This window comes from Mytilus californianus, unplaced genomic scaffold (genome assembly GCF_021869535.1).
Source record: "Mytilus californianus isolate M0D057914Y unplaced genomic scaffold, xbMytCali1.0.p SCAF_8, whole genome shotgun sequence".
Taxonomy (NCBI): Eukaryota; Metazoa; Mollusca; class Bivalvia; order Mytilida; family Mytilidae; genus Mytilus; species Mytilus californianus.
In genome coordinates, this window is record NW_026262734.1 from 27,689,902 (window position 1) to 27,708,616 (window position 18,715).

The window sequence follows — 18,715 nt, forward strand, 5'->3', positions numbered from 1 at the left end:
GCCATGTACATGTTTTAGTTACTAAGGATTCGTGTATTTTTGTGGGGTACCAATTTTCGTGGATTGATTTTCTTGGATATTTGATTTTGTGGTTTTGCCAGTCTGCATACAAGCCTATAGAAAATGTGTATTGCGTTTAACACTTAAATTTTGAGATTCACCTTAACCTATGAAATTCACACAAAATGGTATTCCAAAAATCATACTGATTATCGCTATTTTACGAAATTTTTCCTTTGATCTTGTTGACTGATAATTTCCGTTCTCAGCGGAGTCGAGTGATATGAAAATTATCGCTAGAAACTAAGGGAACACGTGCCGTTGTCAAGGAAATTAACAACGCCTTCATAGGTAAAATAGCGATAAACAGATTATCATTGGTCATCTCAACTCGATTGCTTTTCTCGCTTTCGCCATACCGGCTCAAGCGAAAAAATCAATCTTGTTGAGATAACCAATGATAATCTATAAATCCTCAATATCTAAGAATCAATTGTATGTCCTGACACAAAAGTTCAACACAATCAGGTTTCACAGTTTCTCAGCACATATAAATATGAAATGATTGAATGTCTTTCAAGTATTTTTTTGTTATTTGCCTGATTTTATATTGAAAGGTGTAGTAACAATGCTAAAACCTTGTACCTGTTGTAGACCCTGGACTACCAGATAGAATTGGACTATCTCTTTCAGGCCTTGGATGGTCCATATCATCTATACCAGCACTCTTATGAAATCGACTGGCTCTGTTGACAACTCTAGCTTTACAGTGGGTTCTGACATTTATACTACCTATAATAAAAATTACTATCAAAAATATTTTTAAAACTAGAATGAGATGATTTCTTGGAGGATTTCATGACCAGTTTTTCTGTCAACAATCAAACTTTAAGATCAATAATGGAGATGAATCATATAATTTATAAAATCAAAACCAAGCAGGGACAATGAATATCAACATAACTATTTCAACCCTATGTTCCTTATTTTGAGATTATAGCAACTCAGGCTATCTATATTCCTATTTTGTTCTGTTTTGCTTCTCTGTATATGAGTTTTTCCATTTAGAACACCTGTGTTGTTGGGTCCAATATTTTTGGTAATTCCTGCCATTTTTATTATTATTTTGACTGAATTAAAGACCCAAGTCTTGTAAATCTTATAAAAATTATAATTGTCAACACTTTTCTACAACTTGTCTGCTGGTACTGAGGTTGTTTTTTTGTATCTAGAAAATTTACAACACAAGAATTTTGTTCTAGTTTAATATATTTTTTGGACAGAATTATAGCCCTTCCTTGTCTACCCCTATGTGAACCTTTTAAAATAAACAGACACCTAAACAAACCTCCATAAGGAGTTACTGGAAACACATGTGTTGTACCCCTATGCGTACTAACTGTTACTAATCTACTGTCTTGACTGAAGGCCATATCTATAACCTAAACTTACCACCATAAGGAGTAACAGGGAACACATGTGTTGTACCCCTATGCGTACTAACTGTTACTAATCTACTGTCTTGACTGAAGGCCATATCTATAACCTAAACTTACCACCATAAAGAGTAACAGGGAACACATGTGTTGTACCTCTATGTGTACTAACTGTTACCCATCTACTGTCTTGACTGAAGGCCATATCTATAACCTAAACTTACCACCATAAGGAGTAACAGGGAACACATGTGTTGTACCTCTATGTGTACTAACTGTTACCCATCTACTGTCTTGACTGAAGACCATATCTATAACCTAAACTTACCACCATAAGGAGTAACAGGGAACACATGTGTTGTACCTCTATGTGTACTAACTGTTACCCATCTACTGTCTTGACTGAAGGCCATATCTATAACCTAAACTTACCACCATAAGGAGTAACAGGGAACACATGTGTTGTACCTCTATGTGTACTAACTGTTACCCATCTACTGTCTTGACTGAAGGCCATATCTATAACCTAAACTTACCACCATAAGGAGTAACAGGGAACACATGTGTTGTACCTCTATGTGTACTAACTGTTACCCATCTACTGTCTTGACTGAAGACCATATCTATAACCTAAACTTACCACCATAAGGAGTAACAGGGAACACATGTGTTGTACCTCTATGTGTACTAACTGTTACCCATCTACTGTCTTGACTGAAGGCCATATCTATAACCTAAACTTACCACCATAAGGAGTGACAGGGAACACATGTGTTGTACCTCTATGTGTACTAACTATTACCCATCTACTGTTTTGACTGAAGACCATATCTATAACCTAAACTTACCACCATAAGGAGTAACAGGGAACACATGTGTTGTACCTCTATGTGTACTAACTGTTACCCATCTACTGTCTTGACTGAAGGCCATATCTATAACCTAAACTTACCACCATAAGGAGTAACAGGGAACACATGTGTTGTACCTCTATGTGTACTAACTGTTACCCATCTACTGTCTTGACTGAAGGCCATATCTATAACCTAAACTTACCACCATAAGGAGTAACAGGGAACACATGTGTTGTACCTCTATGTGTACTAACTGTTACCCATCTACTGTCTTGACTGAAGACCATATCTATAACCTAAACTTACCACCATAAGGAGTAACAGGGAACACATGTGTTGTACCTCTATGTGTACTAACTGTTACCCATCTACTGTCTTGACTGAAGGCCATATCTATAACCCAAACTTACCACCATAAGGAGTAACAGGGAACACATGTGTTGTACCTCTATGTGTACTAACTGTTACCCATCTACTGTCTTGACTGAAGACCATATCTATAACATAAACTTACCACCATAAGGAGTAACAGGGAACACATGTGTTGTACCCCTATGTGTACTAACTGTTACCCATCTACTGTCTTGACTGAAGACCATTTCTATAACCCAAACTTACCACCATAAGGAGTTACTGGAAACACATGTGTTGTACCTCTATGTGTACTAACTGTTACCCATCTACTGTCTTGACTGAAGGCCATATCTATAACCTAAACTTACCACCATAAGGAGTAACAGGGAACACATGTGTTGTACCTCTATGTGTACTAACTGTTACCCATCTACTGTCTTGACTGAAGGCCACATCTATAACCTAAACTTACCACCATAAGGAGTAACAGGGAACACATGTGTTGTACCTCTATGTGTACTAACTGTTACCCATCTACTGTCTTGACTGAAGACCATATCTATAACCTAAACTTACCACCATAAGGAGTAACAGGGAACACATGAGTTGTACCCCTATGCGTACTAACTGTTACCCATCTACTGTCTTGACTGAAGGCCATATCTATAACCTAAACTTACCACCATAAGGAGTGACAGGGAACACATGTGTTGTACCTCTATGTGTACTAACTGTTACCCATCTACTGTCTTGACTGAAGGCCATATCTATAACCTAAACTTACCACCATAAGGAGTGACAGGGAACACATGTGTTGTACCTCTATGTGTACTAACTGTTACCCATCTACTGTCTTGACTGAAGGCCATATCTATAACCTAAACTTACCACCATAAGGAGTGACAGGGAACACATGTGTTGTACCTCTATGTGTACTAACTGTTACTCATCTACTGTCTTGACTGAAGGCCATATCTATAACCTAAACTTACCACCATAAGGAGTAACAGGGAACACATGTGTTGTACCTCTATGTGTACTAACTGTTACCCATCTACTGTCTTGACTGAAGGCCATATCTATAACCTAAACTTACCACCATAAGGAGTAACAGGGAACACATGTGTTGTACCTCTATGTGTACTAACTGTTACCCATCTACTGTCTTGACTGAAGACCATATCTATAACCTAAACTTACCACCATAAGGAGTAACAGGGAACACATGTGTTGTACCTCTATGTGTACTAACTGTTACCCATCTACTGTCTTGACTGAAGGCCATATCTATAACCCAAACTTACCACCATAAGGAGTAACAGGGAACACATGTGTTGTACCTCTATGTGTACTAACTGTTACCCATCTACTGTCTTGACTGAAGACCATATCTATAACATAAACTTACCACCATAAGGAGTAACAGGGAACACATGTGTTGTACCCCTATGTGTACTAACTGTTACCCATCTACTGTCTTGACTGAAGACCATTTCTATAACCCAAACTTACCACCATAAGGAGTTACTGGAAACACATGTGTTGTACCTCTATGTGTACTAACTGTTACCCATCTACTGTCTTGACTGAAGGCCATATCTATAACCTAAACTTACCACCATAAGGAGTAACAGGGAACACATGTGTTGTACCTCTATGTGTACTAACTGTTACCCATCTACTGTCTTGACTGAAGGCCATATCTATAACCTAAACTTACCACCATAAGGAGTAACAGGGAACACATGTGTTGTACCTCTATGTGTACTAACTGTTACCCATCTACTGTCTTGACTGAAGACCATATCTATAACCTAAACTTACCACCATAAGGAGTAACAGGGAACACATGTGTTGTACCTCTATGTGTACTAACTGTTACCCATCTACTGTCTTGACTGAAGACCATATCTATAACCTAAACTTACCACCATAAGGAGTAACAGGGAACACATGTGTTGTACCTCTATGTGTACTAACTGTTACCCATCTACTGTCTTGACTGAAGGCCATATCTATAACCCAAACTTACCACCATAAGGAGTAACAGGGAACACATGTGTTGTACCTCTATGTGTACTAACTGTTACCCATCTACTGTCTTGACTGAAGACCATATCTATAACATAAACTTACCACCATAAGGAGTAACAGGGAACACATGTGTTGTACCCCTATGTGTACTAACTGTTACCCATCTACTGTCTTGACTGAAGACCATTTCTATAACCCAAACTTACCACCATAAGGAGTTACTGGAAACACATGTGTTGTACCTCTATGTGTACTAACTGTTACCCATCTACTGTCTTGACTGAAGGCCATATCTATAACCTAAACTTACCACCATAAGGAGTAACAGGGAACACATGTGTTGTACCTCTATGTGTACTAACTGTTACCCATCTACTGTCTTGACTGAAGGCCATATCTATAACCTAAACTTACCACCATAAGGAGTAACAGGGAACACATGTGTTGTACCTCTATGTGTACTAACTGTTACCCATCTACTGTCTTGACTGAAGACCATATCTATAACCTAAACTTACCACCATAAGGAGTAACAGGGAACACATGTGTTGCACCTCTATGTGTACTAACTGTTACCCATCTACTGTCTTGACTGAAGGCCATATCTATAATCCAAACTTACCACCATAAGGAGTAACAGGGAACACATGTGTTGTACCTCTATGTGTACTAACTGTTACCCAGCTACTGTCTTGACTGAAGGCCATATCTATAACCTAAACTTACCACCATAAGGAGTAACAGGGAACACATGTGTTGTACCTCTATGTGTACTAACTGTTACCCATCTACTGTCTTGACTGAAGGCCATATCTATGACCTAAACTTACCACCGTAAGGGTTTACTGGAAACACATGAGTTGTACCCCTATGCGTACTAACTGTTACCCATCTACTGTCTTGACTGAAGGCCATATCTATAACCTAAACTTACCACCGTAAGGGTTTACTGGAAACACATGAGTTGTACCCCTATGCGTACTAACTGTTACCCATCTACTGTCTTGACTGAAGGCCATATCTATAACCTAAACTTACCACCATAAGGAGTTACTGGAAACACATGTGTTGTACCTCTATGTGTACTAACTGTTACCCATCTACTGTCTTGACTGAAGGCCATATCTATGACCTAAACTTACCACCGTAAGGGTTTACTGGAAACACATGAGTTGTACCCCTATGCGTACTAACTGTTACCCATCTACTGTCTTGACTGAAGACCATATCTATAACCTAAACTTACCACCATAAGGAGTAACAGGGAACACATGAGTTGTACCCCTATGCGTACTAACTGTTACCCATCTACTGTCTTGACTGAAGGCCATATCTATAACCTAAACTTACCACCATAAGGAGTTACTGGAAACACATGTGTTGTACCTCTATGTGTACTAACTGTTACCCATCTACTGTCTTGACTGAAGGCCATATCTATGACCTAAACTTACCACCGTAAGGGTTTACTGGAAACACATGAGTTGTACCCCTATGCGTACTAACTGTTACCCATCTACTGTCTTGACTGAAGGCCATATCTATAACCTAAACTTACCACCGTAAGGGTTTACTGGAAACACATGAGTTGTACCCCTATGCGTACTAACTGTTACCCATCTACTGTCTTGACTGAAGGCCATATCTATAACCTAAACTTACCACCATAAGGAGTTACTGGAAACACATGTGTTGTACCTCTATGTGTACTAACTGTTACCCATCTACTGTCTTGACTGAAGGCCATATCTATGACCTAAACTTACCATCGTAAGGGTTTACTGGAAACACATGAGTTGTACCCCTATGCGTACTAACTGTTACCCATCTACTGTCTTGACTGAAGACCATATCTATAACCTAAACTTACCACCATAAGGAGTAACAGGGAACACATGAGTTGTACCCCTATGCGTACTAACTGTTACCCATCTACTGTCTTGACTGAAGGCCATATCTATGACCTAAACTTACCACCATAAGGAGTAACAGGGAACACATGAGTTGTACCTCTATGTGTACTAACTGTTACCCATCTACTGTCTTGACTGAAGGCCATATCTATAACCTAAAATTATACAAAGGATTTTGAAATGGCAAGTAAATAATTTTGTTTATATTATTTTGTGAAATAAATATTGTTTGTTATCAGTTGTTAGTTTTACATTCATAATTGTACAAATCACAATAGAGAATATCTTTTTCGTTGGCTACTTCATTTTGTTGTTGAGGGTATCCATGGCATATTGAAGATTACGCTCAAAATAAATGTTTCATTGCTCACTTCAAGTTCTGGTTTCTTGAATAAGTATGCTCAAGAATCAATATATATTTACATTCTGATGCATGAAACTTATAAAGGGGCATCAACAGAATAGCCAAAATTATATTTAGTCAACTTCAACTTACAAAATTTCTAAACAAAAATTTGCAATCACAAAGTATCATTTTAACCATGCTTGTAGTGAAACACTAACATACAATGTGGATGGTACTTTGAGGACTGTTATCCTATATCAGCTGTACTGACCCAGGGGTAGCAAGACAAATAAATGATACAAGTAACAGTAAATATTAGAGAATAAACTGAATGTATAACATGACAAATAACACAGTCTACCTTAATAAGCCCATGGATGCTGTTCTAAAATTTGTTATTGTAATATGAATTTTACTGTCAGATGTGAGTTGTAAATCTTGTTTTGGTCTTGTATTTGTATCCATCATGTTATCATTTATATCATGGATTCCTTAAGGGAACTACAATGTATATAATCTACAAAAATTTGTTAACAATGCTTCTATAAAGACCTATCTTCACCATCTATGTAATTATAAATATTTATTCTGCACCTTTAGGGACTTAATTTTATTAAATTAAAAAAAATATGTATGGATCTCATGTTTTTACATATTTAATCAACATATTGTTTCTAATCTGAACATTGATTTTACAAACTTCTCTCCGAAAATGGCTACCTCTCTAATTACAGTTGAAACAATCAAGAAAATTAAACATACTTAGTTCTTATTTAAGAAAATTAATAGAAAATAATTAGTTTTTATTTAAGATTACAAATAAACATACTTAGTTTTTATTTAAGAGAATGAATAGAAAATATAGAAGCATATCCTTACCCTTTAATGAACTGTAAATTCAGTAATTATTGTGCATTTATTGTTGTGATTTTTGATGGAACGACCACAAATTGATGCAAGATTAATTATTGCTATTTCAGAAAAATGTGCCTACAGATTTATGTATGGAATAACAGAATAGGAGTTCTTATTATTGCAAATCTCACCCAGTCGCATTATATGTATTCACTTTGATTTATGAATTTACAGTAACCATACCTTAGCTGTTGTATCCCCTCTATGTAATGTATATAGATGATGTACAGCTCCTAGTGAGGAGCTACATGGATGGGCCATGATTCTAAACACGTGAAAATTATGTCCTAATTTACAAGCAGTCAGTAATAATGTCCCAGCAGGGTCAAATAACATGTGAGATACAGGTTCATTAGCATGAGCGTGGAAATGTGCCACTAAACTGTCATCGTCAATGTCTTCAGATACACAATACTGTAAAATAAATTATGATATTGATGATAATATATATTGTAATGTAAATTCAGTACAGTATACGTTTCCTTTCAAATCTATTTTTTTATTTAACAGCTTCATTTGTGTTTATTATGTATATTTGCTACTCATTGTTTCCTCATGAAACTTTTTACCCTTTTACTTTAAAATATCATAAAATGATGTTCACTTACAGTGTTTCAGTTAACAGTTTTCAGTCAAAAATATCTTTGCAATTTGATTGATTAATTGATTGTTGCTTGCTTGCTTAATGTCAAGAGGCAGTTTGCAATTTGAAGGTAAAATCACAATATTTATGGTACTTTTCAAATACTGAATCTTGCTTTCAGGCAGTTATAAAAGTGCATGTATGGTGATAAAAATGCCAAATATTCTGATGCACCAATTGTTAACTAACACAATACTATCATAACTTACATGGTCCCCATGTATATTCTGTAGATCTACAATAGATATAATTCCTGGTCTGTTTCCATTATCTATCTGGTTAAGGTCAGCTTTCTTGGGTGGTGTAGAGGGCTTGCTGCCAGTCAAGTTACTAACCACAGCCTCACTAAACACAGATAACCCTTTAAATGCACCCTGTAATATAATCTCTATTTTAAATTTTTCATTTCTTTCATTTCATCAGTTTGTTGATTTTCAATAGATAAAAACATAACATAACAAATATTTCCTTGCACTGATGACTGTAGTAGCACGTGACTGTCCCCAAAGATGAAAAAGAAGTTCCTTTATGTTAGGTCCAAATAAAAGAAATATTCTGGAATATTATTTCCATTGGAAGAAATATTACAGTATTTGTTCCTGACGGAATAAAGGGTATAGAATATTAGTTCCATTGTCAGTGGCAGATCCAGGAAAAGGCGTAGAGCCCCAAAAATTAACTCACGGTTTATATTAATTTTTATCATAAAAACGTCCAAAATATTTTCCTCTTCCTTCACACTGCAGTATCTATTCCATTTTCATAAATTACGCTGCACCTTTCAAAAAATGCAAGATCTTTCACTGATTGTTTATATCAACCTTTCTAGAGGAACTTTTGTTAGAAGACACAAATATACATTGACATATGCTCCAAACCTACACAGACATTTGTCATTTGGTCTCTTGTGGAGAGTTGTTTCATTGGCAATCATACCACATCTTCTTATTTTTATATAAGATAACAAACCTTTGCTGCACTGATGACTGTAGCAGCATACGACTGTGCTCCATCCCCTGACATCCCTCCAAATGACTGATGTAATGGTACCAACTGTAATATATACAACAATAATGAATTATTCTTAACTATTTTAAAGGTCGATTAGCTCAGTATTGAATTTGTTGTTAAATAAAACTTGTTGACAGGAATAAGAGAATTCATGACTTGCAATTTACTGAATAAACAGTAATGTGATTTTTTGTTCTTTATATCAAATAAATTTTTCATTTGCAAATTTTATGTTTAAACAAGTTAAAAGCTGGCACTGCCTACAATCTGTAAGGAATCATGATTCTGATTTTTTGTTTTCTTGAGAGTGGTAGTATTTACTCAACAGCTGCAGCTACATTAGGTTGCTTCCAGTATTAAGTAACATATTTTGACCCTGTTATTCCAAATATGTGCTGTCTTTTCTTTCCTTGTTTAAGTTAGAGGTCTTCTTGTTGGTAGCTGGCCTGTGCATTTTTTTTTATTAGGCGTTTTACTTCTATGACATATGTTCTAGATAGGCAAAGGGGGGGACTTTGAACACATATAAAACTGGTTTAATCCCACCACTTTTTGTGCCTGTATCAAGTCAGGCTATCTGGACCATGATTTGTTTATTGCTTTTTTGTGTGAGTGCATCTATTTTATTTGTAGGAGTTGGGTGTTGGTAGTTGGCGTGGTCTGTTGTACTGTCATAATATTTTTGGTAATTTCTGTTATCCTTTTTATGTATTATTAATCAAGAAATTCATACCAAATTTAATCATGTGACTTGTACCAAGTCAACATATCCCTTGGGCGAATGAAAAATCTAGTGAGGACAAAACAGATTTATTTAGGGCTATTCCAGAAAAAAACTACATGGGGATTGGAAGGCACTTATTTTTGTGGCCATCACCCATACAATTGCATTTTACTTTGCATACATAACCACGCAATTTGAACTTCGTGCCCTGCCCCCTGCCCCCACTCATAAAAAAATAATTCAAGTGCCTTCCAACCCCCCATATATTTTTTTCTGCCCTTACTGCAAAATGAATGGAATATTTAGTTGAAGTTGTAATATGGAAATTTCCTCTAAATGACTTGAACCAAAGAAAAACGTATACAGGTCATGCTTTAAATTCTCTGTGATTTGCAAAACTGGGTCAGATGACTAGGGAAAATGTCAGAACTGTAAAACTATTACAATGTATTGACAATTGTGCATTTATACCAATAAAAATATCAAAGATTTCTAAAAAAAAATAGTACATGTGTTTGATGTTTGTCTTTTTGTTCTTTTCTTAATCATGAAATACCAGCTTATAAATTAAATAGAAATACACATCTCCAATCAAGAAAAACAATGTAAAAAAAAAAACCCAACATTTTCACAAATTTTTAATACTAATTACTTTTTTATCAGCATATGCCAGCCATCTACTACCAAGAGCAACTGGGTTTTCACTGGGGCCAGTACAAGGAAAACAGTCTGAAACAGAAGAAAAAATAAATATGAACCTGATTTACAATTTTATCAAAATCATATATGTCAAATTATAAGCTGTATTAAAGTCATATGATACTTTAAATTAAAAAAAAAGTTGAATGTGTTTTATATACTTGAATGGCTAAGTTTTACTTTATAACATGTGTAATGAACTTTCTTTTTAAAGAAAATCATTCATCTTATCAAAATCTTCAGAAATGAGCTGCTATTGAATTATTGTCTTCCCATACTCTACTTCGGCAATAGCTTTTCCGTATGCAGTGACCTTAACCACCAGACCTCTCAACAGAACTTCGGCAACCGCACTGTAGAAATGCGAGCGAAAAAAAACGTGATTTAAAGAATGTAAATAAACATGCTCTGGAAGGTAAATAGTGTTAATTGATTCTGAAAAGAACAATTTAATACTCTAAATCTTTAATTGTTATGACAAAGTTAAACTGACAAATAGAAACACATGGAGAATATATATATAAAAAAAAAACATCGCTATAGCATGTCTATCATCTCACTTATTTTTCATGTGCTTCACTGAATGAAATATTTTTGTGGAATATGTTATGGATTCGTAATGATTGTAAAAAATTGAGGATAGAGGACTTAGTTTAGTATATATATACATGCATAGGTTCAATAATTTCCATAACATTATCATTTCAAGAAACTCATTTCATATGACTTTAATAAATATTTATTCACAAATATACAATCAGTACTGTATTTTATTATGTGTGAGGCAAGACATATATACATGTATTACTTTTTATATGTTAACTTTAAAATTTGAAAAAGATAGAAACCAGGTCTGCATATAATGTATTGACATATTGCTGAAATGTTTCGAAATAACGTATTAAAGTAATGCTAAAAGAAATTCAATTAAAATTCATGCAAAATTAGTAACTGTGGATTCATTATTATTCGTGGGATATAGATTTTCGTGGGTTTCGAGGATGAAGGTGAACCATGAATTTAAAAGTTCAATGAAGTACATAATTTCAATAGGCTTGTATACAGACTTTGGCAAAACCATGAAATCAAATGTCCACGAAAATACAACTTTTCCTCAATCAATGAAAATTGGTACCCATGGAAATAAATGAATCTTAAGAAAAACACAAAAATTAATAACTTAACGTTCTACATACTTCTTTCTATTTGTTCATCACACAATGGAGACCACACTTTCAAATCAAAAACATGTCACGATGTAAAATAAAATTTTAAAATTGTAGGATAAAAATAATAATTAGTGCCTTAACATGTTAATTGAACCAAAACTACCTTAGGTAGACAGAGTAATCATTTATTTTCACAAGTTCAACTTTCATGGTTTAAATAAGTTGCTATTTCAAGGAATCTACATTTCATTATTTTTTTTATCTGGTTTCATATGAGCAACAAAAATAGTATTTTGTTTAATAAATAATACTGTAACCTACCACTACAATGAAATCTATTAAATTATTGGCCGGAAACAATTCATGTATCCCATTTCATTAATTTATTGTGTTAAACACAAGTAACAAAATCAATTTTGTTAAGACGATTAAAACAGATACCTGTTATCCAGAACTTCTGTTTTAAGGTAGCCGCATCAAATACACAAAGCTTCTCCTTGAAAACAACTACTATCACTCTGAAAAATATTATCAAATTGGATCAGCAATTTTGAAATACATTTTTATTTATTTTTCAACTGTCAGAGTATTGCTTTTGGCATGCTTTCACTTTTTTCTGAAATATAATTATATTTATACTGAATAACACAGAAACACAGCAAAATCTGATACAATTTCTTAATTAAAGTACACATTTTATACATGCTTGACTGGCAATGGTCATTTCGACTCAATATAAACATAAATAAACTGAGAAGCATATGAAGTTGTGTAATTGCAATTTTTTCCTAGGTCTGTTTGATTTCATGTCATAGATTTAAAAAATGTAAATCATGGTTTTACCTTGATATGAATAATTTCTTGTGGGCCAAATCAGTCAAAGAAATGTTGTTTTTTTTATGTTGGCTCCCTTGTTTCACTTTTCAATGTTGACATTCTATTCTTTTTAATTACTGAACACATTTAGGGCATGCATACCCCATTTTCAGCTGAAAGTCAAGTTAGGGTTACTTGAATAGGGATCAACTGAGGTTGAAAACATCGCAAATGTATTATTGACTTGCAAGTCAGTAATACATTTGCGATGTTTTTGATCTTAGACCAAATTGAACCAAACTGACGGCTTATAGCGAAATATTATTTCATAATTCCGCTTTTATAACTGTTTGAAACAAAAGAATTCATATTCAATTTTTTTGTCTAAATGGCAGCTAATTCACCTTTTTAAAAAAAATATATTTTTGTAAACTTGTGTTGTTGGTTTGCTCTCTCTTTCATGTCTTTTATTTGTATAGAATTTTAGTAGTAAGCAATATTCTTATCGTGTATTCATTTGGATCTTCAATATTTTTTACCATAAACCCATTAGAAAAAGTAAATATAAAAGATTTGTTAGATTTTTTCACAAACTTGCAAAATGAAAGCAATATTTACCCTTCAGTGCTCACAAGCACTTTGATTTATTGATAATAAACAAATTTAATAGTGATTTTTTTATTTAACCCACCTTTTATTGCACTCTATATTAATGACTGGATATGTTTTAAAACTGATGTTGTGAACTTCATCCCCGGTCTTCAGAGACACAAACTTCACTGAACAGTAAGGCTGACCAGCACTGAAATTAAATTAAACAATCAATACATGTAATATCATATTGTAATACTTTGTCCTACATCTGCTAATACATATCTATAAAACTACCCAGTAATCCTATGTCTGAGCCTAGAAAAAATAGGAGCAGATTAAAACACAAGCTGATACAGTGGTAATTTTTGTATGAAAATTGATGCTTGACTGTAATTTTAGGCACAGATATGAACTTTGAACTTACATTTATATTCCAGATAATTTTTCTGCAAAAATGGTTCATTCAAAGATCAACAATGTAATTAGGGCTCTATTCAAAATTCATTCGACAAACACAACACAGCAAAATAGGTACTGTTAATTTCAGAAATTATTGTGATATTTTTATTAATGAGAAAAATGCGACAATATCAGGTTCACAATAATAAAGACTTGCATTCATAATTTCAGGACTGATTTTTCTTTATAAATTTGTTGCAATCGCATTTATAAGATTTTGCATTTTAGCAAATGGTCAATGATTCGCAATAATATGTGCACACATTGATTTCGGAATTTACAGTACAACAATTGAAGTTTTTTTTAATGACGGAACGATCAGAATATTCAAGTTGAAGTTTTTTTTAAAGAAGTTACGATCAGAATTACTCATTTCACAATTTCTACCCGCAAAACCCTTTGTGATTTCTAATTAATCTTGTTTGATATCATAAAAGGACAGCATAAACACTACTAATATTGTTGGTAACTCGCATTAAGATGGCATGTGTGTGTGTTAAAGTTTTTGACAATTAATAATTATGGTACTAAACCTTGATGTATCACAGACAGCTACCAAGGGTCTTTTACTAGCAAATTTATCATTTTCACCATATGCTGAAAAGTAAAATACATCTTCTAAGATTCAGGAGAAAAATTTGACCCATTCTACTAAGCAATGATATAACTCATTAGAAGTAATAAACTTGTATGATAGCTTATACTTAGGAAAACAAAAATCTGGTTTCAATGCAAATTACTGTGGATTCATTATTGTTTGTTAATTATTGTCATTTTTGTGTCTTTTTTCTATATAGGAAAACAATAATGATAACCATTTTGAGCAGATTCAAAGGACTCAACCTATTAAATTATTTTTATATCTATTTTGAGACCATTGAAGATTCATAGCTGTCGAAGGTCAAAACTGAACTGGACCTGCATTGAATTCTTGGTAACTTAAAGGTTTAAATCAAAAGAAAACTCAAGTTATCATCCAGATACTGTTTGCTTCTTATGGATAGACAGACAAACCAGTAACTATATAGTCTCCCAAATTATTTCGTGGAATGTAAAAACTAGATTAATCCCACCAAATATGAACAGACACAGTATATCATATTTGTTTATTATTTTGTACATAAATCAAGCATTTAGTTTTCTCTTGGAATAGTTTTACATTTGTCATTTTCTAGGCTTTTTTATAGCTTGCTATGCAGTATCGGTCTTGTTCATTGTTGAAGGCCCTATGGTGACCTATTGTTGCTAACATCTACGTCATTTGGTCTCTGGTGGATAGTTGTCTCATTGGTGATCATACCACATCTCCTTATTTCTATACAGGTTCCTTAGTGTTTTCACTTGTCCCCTGTCTTACATGGAGTAAAGGTATGTAATACTGTTATCATTGGTCCCTTATTGTCCCATGATGAGATGTAGGCAACATTCTGAGCATTCTTACTGGTACCCTGTCTAACCAGGAGAAGATTAAGGTAACACTTAGTATTCTTACTGGTCCCCTATCTTACCTGGAGAAGGTGTAGGTAACACCCTGAGTAGCCTTACTGGTCCCTGTCTTACAGAATATACTTCTTGTGCTTCACCATTTGGCTAAAAGATAAAAATTAAATTTAAACATGAAAAGTATTTGATTGCATAAGGTAAAATTGTATACTACATGTACCTCTGTATATGAGATATTGTTTTGGTTTCTTCGTGTCATTGGGTTGCTGTCTCATCGACATCTACATCACATCTTATTCTATTCATATCAATCTAAGTACTTGCTCCTATTAAACAAATAAACTGACACAAAGATATGTCTCGCCTGTATGTAGTTATGATATAAATTTTTTTCGAGCTGATTTTCAGTATTTAGGGGACATTTTTCTTATAATTTATATCAAAACATGTCCACATGGTTAAGTAATTTAAAATTGTACATGTTTTTATTTCATTGCACCTGGAGGCCATTGATAGATTTGTGTTACATTGCCTTAATTCCTGTTCATATTCATTCCATGACATACAATGTGCCAATTTGTGTTTTCTTTACGTACATTTGTGCAGCTTTTAACCAGTAGAAAATATCACAACAAATGGAAGTTTTTAACGACCTTGACTGGATATACATCCCTCTCACGGTCGGCTCGGTGCCCGAAGGCGTTTGGTGAGCGTTTAAATAATTTTGTGCCATCAGTCTGAACAGATGGAGGACGCCATTTCGATAGGCCGCCATCTTGGTTTTGTGAGTTGTTTTGGTTTTTCTTTTGTTGACTATTTTGATGTTATGTCTTCACAACGGCTGTTTTCAGGGCCAGATTGGTCAGCTTGGCAGCCCGCTAACCTCGATGATGGAGTACTGGTAGATGAGTCTCGGACGTAGTATTAACGATGACAGGAAGCATTATCAGGACCAAAGTCGTGAGACAGTGAAATGGTGGTCCATCATCTAACACCTAGGATACAGCCCTCGGACGTCACTCGGCATACCACTCCCCCATCCATAATGGGTTTTGGAGTGTATGTTGACGAGGGAATTAGCCCTAAGCGGATTATAGCCTAACGTAGTCTGTACAGCGTTGGATTGGTTTCTGTCATCGAAAGTAGTAAGTCGTTGATCCATCTAACAATAAACCCTCATCGAAGATAGCGGGTAAAGGAGAGCTGACCCAGCACGTCCATTCAGTTGTAATGACTGAGACGTGACTGTAATGATGAGATGTGATGAATAGAACATATCAACAAATGGAAGTTTTTAACGACCTTGACTGGATATACATCCCTCGCACCGTCAGCTCGGTGCCCGAAGGCGTTTGGTGAGCGTCTAAATAATTTTGTGCCATCGGTCAGGAACAGGTGGAGGACGCCATTTTGGTAGGCCGCCATTTTGGTTTTGTGAGTTGTTTTGGTTTTTCTTTTGTTGACTATTTTGATGTTATGTCTTCACAACAGCTGCTTTCAGGGCCAGATTGGTCAGCTTGGCAGCCCACTAACCTCGATGATGGAGTACTGGTAGATGAGTCTCGGACGTAGTATTAACGATGACAGGAAGCATTATCAGGACCAAAGTCGTGAGACAGTGAAATGGTGGTCCATCATCTAACACCTAGGAAACAGCCCTCGGACGTCACTCGGCATACCACTCCCCCATCCATAATGGGTTTTGGAGTGTATGTTGACGCAGGAATTAGCCCTACGCGGATTATAGCCTAAAGTAGTCTGTACAGCGTTGGATTGATTTCTGTCATCGAAAGTAGTAAGGTCGTTGATCCATCTAACAGTAAACCCTCATCGAAGATAGCGGGTAAAAGAGAGCTGACCTAGCACGTCCGTTCAGTTGTAATGACTGAGACGTGACTGTGGATTGGTAATGATGTTGATGAAGAACAAATCATATGTTGATATTAGAATATAATAAAATAAAGTTAAACAATTAGTTGAACTTCTTGTCCAAGAAGAATTACGAATTTGCCGGTATTTCATTGCAATCACCTTATATCTAATAAGTCTGAAGGCTAAGGAATCCGGATGAAAACGGGTTATTTTCCGAATTCCCAGGTTATTTGGTCACCTGGCGGGTGTTCCAGGTGACCGCTCAGAATTGTGAAAATCTCGGGTCACACCCGCAGTTCCGGGTCAGTTGACAGGTATGTAAATTTTGATTATTTTCAAAGTCAATGAACCATGACTGAAGTATATTAAAGGGCTAAATAATTTCAATGGAAATTAGATATGACATTGCTAATACAACTGCATACTAATTATCATTTACTTTAATATCATAAGTGGTTCCCGATAAACTGACCAAATCACAAACCTTAACATGTAAAGTAAACTATATGAAATAAATGGGGAATATGTCCATGGGACATAGATGACGCCCCCGCTTGCATATAACTTTATAAAGGGATATAACTCCAGAACTGTATAAGTGACCCTACCCAAATTTGTACTTGATCTGAGTTTTGTGGTTATAAGCAGTGTGCATTAGTTTCATAACATTTGGTTGAGGCAAACTAAAGTTAAAGAACAGAAACAAATATTTCAGGAATTTTTCCATTGTAAAGGGGCAAAACTCTAGAACGGTAAAAGTGACGCCACCAAAATTCAAACTAGATCTGTGTTTTGTGGTAATAAGCATTGTGTATAAATTTCATAACATTTGGTTAAGGCAAACTAAAGTAAGAGAAAGGAAACAAAAATTCAGCAATTTTTCCATTTGTAAACGGGCATAACTCTAGAATGGTAAAAGTGACGCCACCATAATTGAAACTTGATCTGTGTTTTGTGGTAGTAAGCATTGTGTATAAGTTTCATAACATTTGGTTGAGGCAAACTAAAGTTAGAGAACAGAAACAAAAAATTCAGCAATTTTTCCATTTGTTAAGGGGCAGAACTCTAGAACGGTAAAAGTGACGCCACCAAAATTCAAACTTGACCTGTGTTTTGTGATAATAAGCATTGTGTATAAGTTTCAAAACATTTGGTTGAGGCAAACTAAAGTTAGAGAACGAAAACTTCAGCAATTTTTCCATTTGTCAAGGGACATAACTCTAGAACGGTAAAAGTGATGCCACCAAAATCAAAGTTGATCTGTGTTTTGTGGTAATATGCATTGTGTATAAGTTTCATAACATTTGGTTGAGGCAAACTAAAGTTAGAGAAGGGAAACCAATTTTGGGACGTACGTACGGACGTACGTACATACAGACAGACAAGGGTAAAACTTAATGCCCCCTCTGCTACGGCGGGGGCATAAAAATGTT

General features: G+C 35.0%; 1 protein-coding gene across 21 annotated transcripts in view; it reads right to left on the reverse strand.

Annotated features, from left to right (window-relative positions):
- Positions 1-18,715, reverse strand: part of LOC127712043 (BCAS3 microtubule associated cell migration factor-like) — a 52,896-nt gene that overhangs the window by 23,445 nt on the left and 10,736 nt on the right. For 2 of the 21 annotated variants that reach the window (XR_007986927.1, XM_052218211.1), the window contains exons 5-14: positions 15,476-15,557; positions 14,501-14,564; positions 13,606-13,716; positions 12,540-12,616; positions 10,883-10,959; positions 9,465-9,548; positions 8,705-8,869; positions 8,036-8,266; positions 3,637-3,730; positions 646-792 (exon numbers count right to left, since the gene is read on the reverse strand). Coding sequence is in view for 20 of the 21 variants with exons in the window: in XM_052218211.1 (XP_052074171.1) it covers positions 646-792; positions 3,637-3,730; positions 8,036-8,266; positions 8,705-8,869; positions 9,465-9,548; positions 10,883-10,959; positions 12,540-12,616; positions 13,606-13,716; positions 14,501-14,564; positions 15,476-15,557 (1,132 nt within the window). In the remaining variant the exon portion in view is untranslated. The other 19 variants (XM_052218229.1, XM_052218215.1, XM_052218218.1 and 16 more) reach the window with 19 other exon arrangements.